Here is an 8,974-nt window from a genome sequence, read left to right on the forward strand (position 1 = left end):
ACAGGATTAGTGACACTTCGGCCCCATGTTAATTTTCCAAACACTGTGTACACTCTGAAAACCAAGGTGGGAAGAACCCCCAACTGAGATTGTTTCTACTACTCAGATGGAAAAGAGCTAAAAAGAAAGTGACTTGTCAGAGCGGGGGTGGGAGTGGGGAGTTACGTTTCTTGCACAGGAATCTGTGACCTGAGATTGGTAGTCCTACAAATCAGAAACCTCTCACAAACAAATGTACATTTCTAACTGTTAGAAAAGCTGCAAGGTGAGCCCCAGGATGCTACCAGAGCCTGTTCTGGAAGAAAGAGAACCTTAGCTTAGGCAGGAAGATGGATGCGGCTGAGAAACATCTCAAGGAAAGAAACAACTGGAGGAGGTGACAGGCTGGTTACTGCTGAGTTGTGTAGTCTGGGAAGAAGGCACAATTAGAAGGCTGATCCAGGGAGGATGGGAAAAAAGGAGTTCTGTTTTAGAATGTTGAGCTTCAGGAACTGTTTTAACATCTAAGGGGGAGATTTCCTAAGGCAGCCAATGTGAGAGAGGTATTCAGACAGCAACTTGGATTTTTTTTTTTTAATGTTCACTCTCGTTACTTGATTGAATCTCCACACACTACTGTGAAGTGAAGTGATATTTTTAGGACCGTATAGGAAAGTCGAAAAGCTGAGGTCAAGAGGGATGAAGCAACATGCCTAGAATCACAAAGCAGACAAGGGATTGCCTCATCCCAAACCCCTGGTTGTTCGCCTTCACGATCTTGCCTTTTTTTTTTTTTTTTTTTGTAGAAATGGGGTCTGGAAGTTGGTTCCTTTCCTTCTCTAAAATTGAGTGAAAAATTGGGAGCCATCTGCAGGGTTCCGGGTGTGTAACTGCTCTCGGAGGGGGCGGATGCAACTTCCCAGCGCTAGCGCCTCTTACTGCTCCTCTAACACCTTTTTCCTTTGTGCCTTTTTAGCGCGAAAGTGCCTCAAAAGACCAGGTGCCTCTTGATTAGAACTACATTTCCCACAAGGCCCCAGGAGGCACTGACTAGCCCAAAACTACATTGCCCGGAATGCTGAGGTATTGAAGAGAGGGATGGGCTTCGACTCCGAATTTCAAAGATCAGTTTACTTACTTCACAGGCCAGATATAGTCACTCCTTCCCCCTTTCCTGCCAGAAACTTCCGTTCCCAGCTCAAACTTCCGATCCCACTCTTTTTCGGTGGGAATGCTTGGTTGGGAAAGGAGGGGGTGGGGTGGCAACCATGAGCAAGAGGGTAGGGCGCATGCGCCCACGGCGCAGGCTTTGGGCTGGGAGGGGGACTGGTCGGTCCCCGGGCTCATCCCGCCTTGCGCGTGCGCAGACGATAAACCAACGCCCCGGGGTTGAGGCGCGGGTTTGGTGGCGCGTTTTAGCGAAGTCGCACGTGAAGGACAGTAGTGGCCGGAGCCGGGTGAGTGCCAGTGGAGACCGGGGCTCAGGGGCAGAACGCGGGACGGGCAGGCGGCAGCCGCTGCAGGTGGGAGCGGGGCGGGGCCTCGAGGCCTGGCGAACACGCGTGGGGAGGGGTCCGACGGCGCCCGGCGAGGGAAACAAACTGGGGACCGGGATCCTGGTTGCTATGCAACAGGGGGCGTCGTTACTAGGTAACAGGGAGGCACGCGTTTCCGGGGTGAAGAGGGTTCGGAGCTCTGCTCAGAGGTCCGGCTGAGGCGGGGCGGCTGCCAGGCTGGGGTATGAGGCTAGCGCTGAGCCCCTCGACCCCGCCTCACGGCCCAGCTTCCCGCGGCCTCGCTTTGAGCATCTCGGGGTACCCCGAGCCCCTTGGGGTATCCCGAGCCCATGGGCCGCGCCGCGTCCCTTGCCAGCGACGCCACCCAGCAAGGCTTGGCAGGGGACTTGCTGTTCGAAATAGCACATGCCACTGACACCCTGTCTGGGGGAGGCTGGGCCCTGGGGAGGAAGCTGCCCCTTTGCCCGTCGCCCTGCCCCCAAACAGTTGCTGGGCAGCAGCTGTCAGGGGTTTAGCGGGGGCTGCCCCCACCTGCCGGGACGCTGACTTCATTTTCCTCAGTGGCAGCTTCGCCCCATCAAGGAGCTTCCTTTCAACGCAGCTGTGCTTCTCCGGTGGCCGCTGCCTATTTGGATCAACTTTAAAATAAGCCTTTTCTCCCCACCTCTCCCTTGCTACTCTCACAGCTTCTTGGCGGTCTTCTAATATTCCTTTCACAAGCATCTATTAGTCATTGTTCTGTGCTAGGCAATGAGGATTCCAAAAAAAGTTGTCAAGTCTAACCGGAGGCGGTCAGAGTCTAATGGGGGAGGCTGGCCTATAAACTGCTAAATTATGCTACAATGTAATGAGTGGTGTATTGGCTGTCTGTGTACTTGACCATTAAGGTCTACAAAGCTCTTGCAGAAACGTAGTAGTAGTTCTTAACCCTGCTTAACCCCATTTTGCATTGAGGAGATTGAAACTCAGATTAAGGAATAGGCATAAGGTAGTGGCTTCTAATTTGTGGCAGAACTGAGTCTGGGATGCAAGTCTCGGTTCCTTTGTCTCCTGCCACACTTTGGAGGCTTTGCCTAAAATAGACTTCCTGCGCTGCTGATCGCTTGTGGCAGCTGTCTGGTTATGCATATCAGAAATCCTCGAGGGGCTCTAAAAACAAAATGCTGAGCCCTTCTTTGGGAGAGTCTAAGGTGGCCGCTCTTGGGGCAGACATCCTTGCTTGAACAGGCTCTGCAGACAGACCTTTCTGATGGGCGGCCAGAGCTGAGAACCACTCTTCTACGGGGGCAGCTCTGAGCAATGATAGGGAAAATCAGGGCCGGCAGAGGGGTGTGGAACAAGCAAAGAGGCAGGATTTAGATCCTGGGTTCTGGAGGCAAGGCCCGGTTCTGTTGTGTGAGCTTGAACAAGTCACTTGGCCTCTCTGAGCCATAGTTTTCTGAGTAAAATGTGGAATCACAGAACCTTATCAGGTTGTTGTAAGAGTTAAATGAGATGGTGAGGAGACAAGCACTTTGTAAATTATAAAGCACCACACTCATACACAAATAAACATATGCTTAACAAGATACAGACACACTCAACTGGGGCAGGTGGCCGCTTGTGTACATAAATATAAATACACACACATACAATTTGTTGTTGTTGAATGCCTACCATTTGAGGCCAGGTATTGCAGGAGATGATGTTTAAGACCTACTTCCTCTCAGAGCTCGAGACTGCGTGGCTCTTGACTGCCATGGCTTCTCTTTATTAAAAGTATTTGATTGGGCTGCAGTGAGGAGATGAACAGCAGTGAGGCTGATCCTTGCTGCCTAGAAAGAACCTAGAAGAAACGAGAAGGAATCCTGTTAAATAAAACAATTGGAAGAAACGGACCAGCCAGTGAGCTGCACCCTTATCTGCAAAGGGTACACTGTAGAATCCTGCTAGATTTGGTTTCTGGTGCACTTCAAAAGGTCAGCTGGCAAGGCAATGATGGCTTCACGGGGGAGGGTTTATTCCAGGTCCCCTAGCTCCTGTTGACTGGGGCAAATGGCTGCCTGAAAGTTGAGGCTCGCACAGAATGCCAGAGGCTCCATGGGGGGAGCAGCTCACGTCACCCTGACCTTCTAAAACAGAGGAGATGACATCTGATCCCTCCTGGTAGAGGTCCTTGGATATAGGACCCAACCCAAGATAGCAACCCTGCTCTTTCAGTTCCCAGGGTGGTTATGACCCAGATAGCTCAGGAACTGACCTGTGCTTTCCTCACGTCTGACCACTGACTGGCAGGCAGGAACCATCTGGTTCTTGATTTATGCCAAAGAGAGTAGAATAAAAGGCTTCCCAGCCTGAGGTCTCTCCCCATGAACGCGTGTTTTGCAGCCCTGCTTGATTCCACAGACCTCAAGAGGAACTTAGGGCAGCTGTTTCTGGGCCAGAAAGTGCACGGATATGAAATTTTTATAACTCTTGGACTCTTCTCCATTGCACTAAGTAAGAATGGGAACCTCTTCCCTCTCCTCTATCCTGGTGGCTCCCATTTCTGGCCAACTCCCTGAGTGATCTGGTAACTGCAAACACTTCAGATACCTGGCTGCTCCTGTACCCGGGGCCTGGCTTAGCCTCTGATCGTCGGGTCTCAATCATGGAAACTCCCTGCAGCTACAGGTTCATTTCTGAGCCTGGAAGAGAACAGGGGATTTGCTGGTGCTGTTTGACATTTCTCAAGCACTGTGGCAAATGGAAGGTAGACTTGGCAAACATTTTTTTTGGCTGATCCACACCTGCTTCAGTGAATCGGTACTTATTGGGCCTTAACTTGCCTGTAGCATCACGTTAGGCGAGCTCAGAGCACAGAGCACAAAGTGGTTAAGTGAATTGTCACCAGTCATTCACGGAGATGACTGGTAGATGCCGGGTTTACTTTAGCTCATGAATAATCTATTGCGTGACTTTCTAAATCACTTTGGAGACGACCCAGCTGGGCGGCGTGTGCGAGGGGTCCGACATCAGGTGCACTTGGGTTCAAATCCTGGTTTCCCCACTTACTGCTTCTCCCACCTCCGTTTCCTCACATCGGTAAAATGGACTAAAGTAACAATGCCTACCTGATGGCAGCGATTGTATGAGATAGGTGGTGCGTGGTTCGCTTTTTATTAATAATAGTATCTTTCCCTAAAGGTTGTGCTTTAATCCTTTGTCTGCCTTGGAGGCTGGGGAGTTGAGATCATTCTGTGTCAGCGCATCTCATCTTGGCGCAGTGGAATCACCAGGGGAGATTTGCAGGTCTAAACCTAAGTCACAGCCAGTGACACCAGGGGCTCTGGGCTCTGGACAGAGGCATCAGTAGTTTGGAAGCTCCCAGGTGATTCCAGTGAGCAGCCAGTTGAGATCCACTGTGTTACCTTCACTCCCAGGGAGTGTGCAGTTCGAAGCAGAAGCTCAGGTTCAAGTCCTGACCTTTCTGCTTAGCCCAGTGACCTTGGGCAAATGCCTAACTCCTAAGTCTCAATTTCTTCTCATTTGTTACCGGGAGGGCGAGGAGGTTCATACCCACCTCGTACAATGGTCCTGCAGAGCAGATGGCATATGTGCCGTTCTTTCTTGCTCGAGCACGTACCTGAGTGCTTCCCTTTACATCATTACACAGCAGTAATCGTATTTGTGTGCTATTTTTTAAGTTGTTTTTTTATATCAGCTTTATCTTAAGTAGATTATAACCTCCCTGGGGACAAAGCCTTATAGTCTTACACTTTTTTTTTTTTTTTTTTTTTTTTTAATACTCATAGCACCTAAGGCCCAGAGATAGGATTTTTAGAACTGGAATAATCCTAGCTCTTCTCATCCACCCGAAGGCATTGAAGAATACTTACTGGTTAATTAATATGCAAGTGGTAAAGAATGTGAAGGAGGCACCCATGAGTCAGATGGTCGTGCCCAGCTTCAGTTGAAAGACCCAGTTCTGCCTTTCTCAGCTAACAGGGTAGGGGTGGAGGAGGGTGTTGGGGCAAGTCATAGCTGGGCTAGTGGGTGTCCATGCCAGTTCTGGCTCCCTGCTCACCCTGTGCTTCTCTCCTGGCAGACCCCGCCATGGCAGGCCCAGACAGCAGTTCACCGTGGGGCAAGCATGTGCTCAAAGTCATCCTGATGGTCCTAGTGGCCCTCGTCCTCCTCCACTCAGCATCATCCCAGTCCCATGCAGACTTTGTGCCACCAGGCCAGCAGAAGAAGGAGGCCCCAGTTGATCTCTTGAGCCAGATAGGTCGCTCTATGTGGGGAACACTGGATGCCTGGTTTGGGCCAGAGACCATGCACCTGGTTTCCGAGGTAAGGACGGTGGTCCCTGCTGTGACCACACATATCGAAGAGAGATAAAGGGGGAGACGTTCATAGTCACCCTGTCTTGGCTCCACATCTTCTGTGCATCATAATCCCTGGTGCAGAGAGCCCCACATTCCACAAAATGAAGCCAGACAGTACCTGCTTTTTGCAATCCCATTGTTCGATTCCTGCCCTGGGACCTTTAGCTCTTTCCCTTCTTCCTGCCCTTTCTTGTCAGAAAGACTGAGAAATGAACCAGTCTTTATAAACCCATGTCGCTGGATGACGATAGAGTCTGACTTTGGTCTAAATCTGACCTAAAGTCTTAAATTGGCAAAATATCAAGACCTGAACCCTGTAGAGGTAGAGGTAGGTCTGACTCAGGGTGTAAGGCAGGGCTGTCTCTTCTCCCTAAGGGCATCCCAGGTGTGGCATCACAGACTTTGCATAGGTCATTCTAAACAGTCCAGCCGCTCATTTATAACATCCATCACCCAGTAGAGATGATTGACCCCTTTTTCACTGAAATATCCTAACCCTTCACAGATGTTGCTTCACACAACTTCGTGATTCCCTGGGAAGACCCCAATTTCACAGGGTGACTATCATAGAGATTTGTTGATTTCCCCCACACATATTCATCTACTACCATCACCAAAGTATTCTGGCAAGTCAGTTGAATGAGGGCCCAGATGTCCCGAGTTCCAGTTCAGGAAGGACACACGGCCTGCTGTCCCTGCTTGGTGGGCTAACCTTTGGCTGAGAAGGAGGTGGGACCCGTTCGTCCCGGGCCTTGCCGGGCGGGGGTCAGAGGCCTAAAGGAGAAGGAGCATGATTGATTGTGGACTCATCTCCTGCCCTGCTCTTTCCACAGACCTTGTCCCAGGTGATGTGGGCCATCTCTTCAGCCATCTCGGTGGCCTTCTTCGCGCTGTCTGGGATCGCTGCACAGCTGCTGAATGCCTTGGGAGTGGATGGTGAGTGCCAGAGGACTGGTCAGGTCTCCCGGAGCTTAGCCTGTCACTTCCTGTTGGTGGGACTTTATCTTTTCAGGGCCCAGACTTTTTCCCAGCTGCTTGACGCCTGCCGGGTTTCCCCAGAGGCAAGCATAAAAGTGGGCTAATGACTGCAGCCTCCCAGGCGTTTGCTTCATGTCAGGCAGAGCATGGTGCTAAGCCATAGTATCTCATTTAACCCTTACCCGCAGCCCAGAGAATCACTCGCATTTTGCAGAGGAACCAGTTCAACCAAGGGCAGTAATCTACGCCCGGCCAGCAGGAGCGGGAGCTGAGATTCAAGCTCCTATCTTTGTGACCCTGTGGGAAAGGGTTTTTCCTTTGTAAGGGGGTTTAGCTCCTCCCCCTTTTTTGGTTCTTGCCCCCTGTGCCCTGACCACTCCAGGTTGGCTGATTCTGTAACTCTCCCTCTTCCAGGAGACCACCTCACCCAGGGCCTGAAGCTCAGCCCCAGCCAGGTCCAGACATTCCTGCTGTGGGGAGCAGGGGCCCTAGTCGTCTACTGGCTTCTGTCTCTGCTCCTTGGCTTGGTCTTGGCCTTGCTGGGGCGGATCCTGTGGGGCCTGAAGCTTGTCCTCTTCCTGGCCGGCTTTGTGGCCCTGGTGAGGTCAGTGCCCGACCCCTCCACCCGGGCCTTGCTCCTCCTGGCCCTGTTGACCCTCTACGCCTTGCTGAGCCGGCTCACTGGCAGCCGTGCCTCGGGGGCCCAACTGGAGGCCAAGGTCCGGGGGCTGGAGCGCCAGGTGGAGGAGCTACGCTGGCGGCAGAGGCGGGCAGCCAAGGGGCCCCGGAGCGTGGAGGAGGAGTGAGAAGGCCGCCGGACGAGGCCACCTTCGCCATACCAAAGAGCTGCACTGCTTCTGGATCGCACAGCCCTCCTTCCGGCCCCCGGCCCCTTTCTTGCCCTGTCTCTGAACTGTCAGAGCCTTCATCCCTCCACCAGACCCCCTAGCTGAGAAAGAGGAAGACCATGACCCATGATGGACCCCAGGAGCCCATCTTCTGAGGTTCTCTGTCTGGAATTGGTTGTCCTAACCCTTTCTCTGCTCCCAGCCTGCCTCAGTCAGGCCGGGTTGGCAGGGTCTCCCCTGTGGTTTGTGCATCTGCTCTCAGTGGACATCCCTGCCATTGGTCTCCCGTGACTCAGCCAGCTCCCCTCTCCTCCTGCCTTGCCTTCCTCCTGATGCTCTCACTCTCCTGTCCTTCTGGAGCTCCTCCTCTGCCAAGTCCCCAGCTTCCTTCCTGTTTGTCTCCTTCTAGCCCTGCACTCCACCCAAACCACAGTCCCTCGAGGCATGTTCCTGTCCTCTTCATTGCCTAGCCAGGGGGAAGAGGCAGGGCATATGGGACCTGAGGGGAAGGGCTGGGGGAGTTCCCAAAGGGTTTGGGAATTAGAATGTACATTGAGTCTGTTACAAGTGCCTTAATCCGAGCCAGCAGGGCCCTCTGCTTGCCCGCCGCTGTACTGTATGTAGGAAAGTGCACTGTGGCTGCTTTGTGTCAAGAAGAGAGTTTTCCCTCTCAGAATCTTGATTCCCCTTCAGCCAGAGCAAAAGGTGACTGCTTCATAGGCTTGTGCCTGCAAGTAGGACCCTGCAGTGGCCATCAGATCCCCTGTGGGGATTTCAGAGACACTGAAGGAGAAAGGAGGACTCCTCTCGTCTGCACAGCTCTGGACGGTTCTCCACCCCTCTCCCTCCACTCACTGCCACTAAGGAGTTGCTCATCAGGGTCCACCCCAGTGGCCCAGGGGGAGTGCAGAGCAGACAAACCAGAGCTGCACACCATGGCCCCTTCCTCTCCCAAGCTCCAAGAGGGGCAGGGTGCCTGCCACCTGAGCCCTCTCCACCAGGGGTCTCATTCTTCCTCTGAGGCTCTGGTGGCGGTGGGTGTCCTCTGCCAGGGCCAGCACAGGATGTGAAGAATGAATTCAGTGCTCAGTTCTTACTGTTAAGGTCTGATGTGGAATCACAGCAGCAGTGATATATATTTTTATCAGCGCTTGGTTGGTTTTAAATAAAATGCACGCTATTTTATTATCTCGTTCATATAAAATGTATTTACTCAAAGTCTTGGATGGCTTTCATTTGTCCCTCCAGCTAACTCCATTTCTGCGGAGCAGCTCGGTTTTCTTGACTTCTCCCTGCAGGGGCAGCG

General features: G+C 52.4%; 1 protein-coding gene across 1 annotated transcript; it reads left to right on the forward strand.

Moving 5' to 3' along the window:
* Positions 1–1,333: 1,333 nt before the first annotated feature.
* On the forward strand, positions 1,334–8,853 carry TMEM109 (transmembrane protein 109). The gene is made up of 4 exons (XM_032414326.1): positions 1,334–1,436; positions 5,563–5,807; positions 6,676–6,778; positions 7,235–8,853. The coding sequence occupies exons 2-4, from the start codon at positions 5,571–5,573 to the stop codon at positions 7,624–7,626; spliced, it is 732 nt and encodes a 243-aa protein (XP_032270217.1). The 5' UTR covers positions 1,334–1,436; positions 5,563–5,570; the 3' UTR covers positions 7,627–8,853.
* The last annotated feature ends 121 nt before the right edge of the window (positions 8,854–8,974 follow it).

The sequence above is a fragment of the Phoca vitulina genome, unplaced genomic scaffold (assembly GCF_004348235.1).
Source record: "Phoca vitulina isolate PV1807 unplaced genomic scaffold, GSC_HSeal_1.0 scaffold16, whole genome shotgun sequence".
In the NCBI taxonomy this organism is placed as follows: Eukaryota; Metazoa; Chordata; class Mammalia; order Carnivora; family Phocidae; genus Phoca; species Phoca vitulina.

Bases quoted from the DNA above. Each gene is read 5' to 3' on its own strand.
- TMEM109 (XM_032414326.1), top strand. From the start codon at position 5,571: ATGGCAGGCCCAGACAGCAGTTCACCGTGGGGCAAGCATGTGCTCAAA. The intron at 5,808-6,675 runs GTAAGGACGGTG...CTCTTTCCACAG, and splicing joins CCATGCACCTGGTTTCCGAG to ACCTTGTCCCAGGTGATGTG. The intron at 6,779-7,234 runs GTGAGTGCCAGA...TCCCTCTTCCAG, and splicing joins GAATGCCTTGGGAGTGGATG to GAGACCACCTCACCCAGGGC.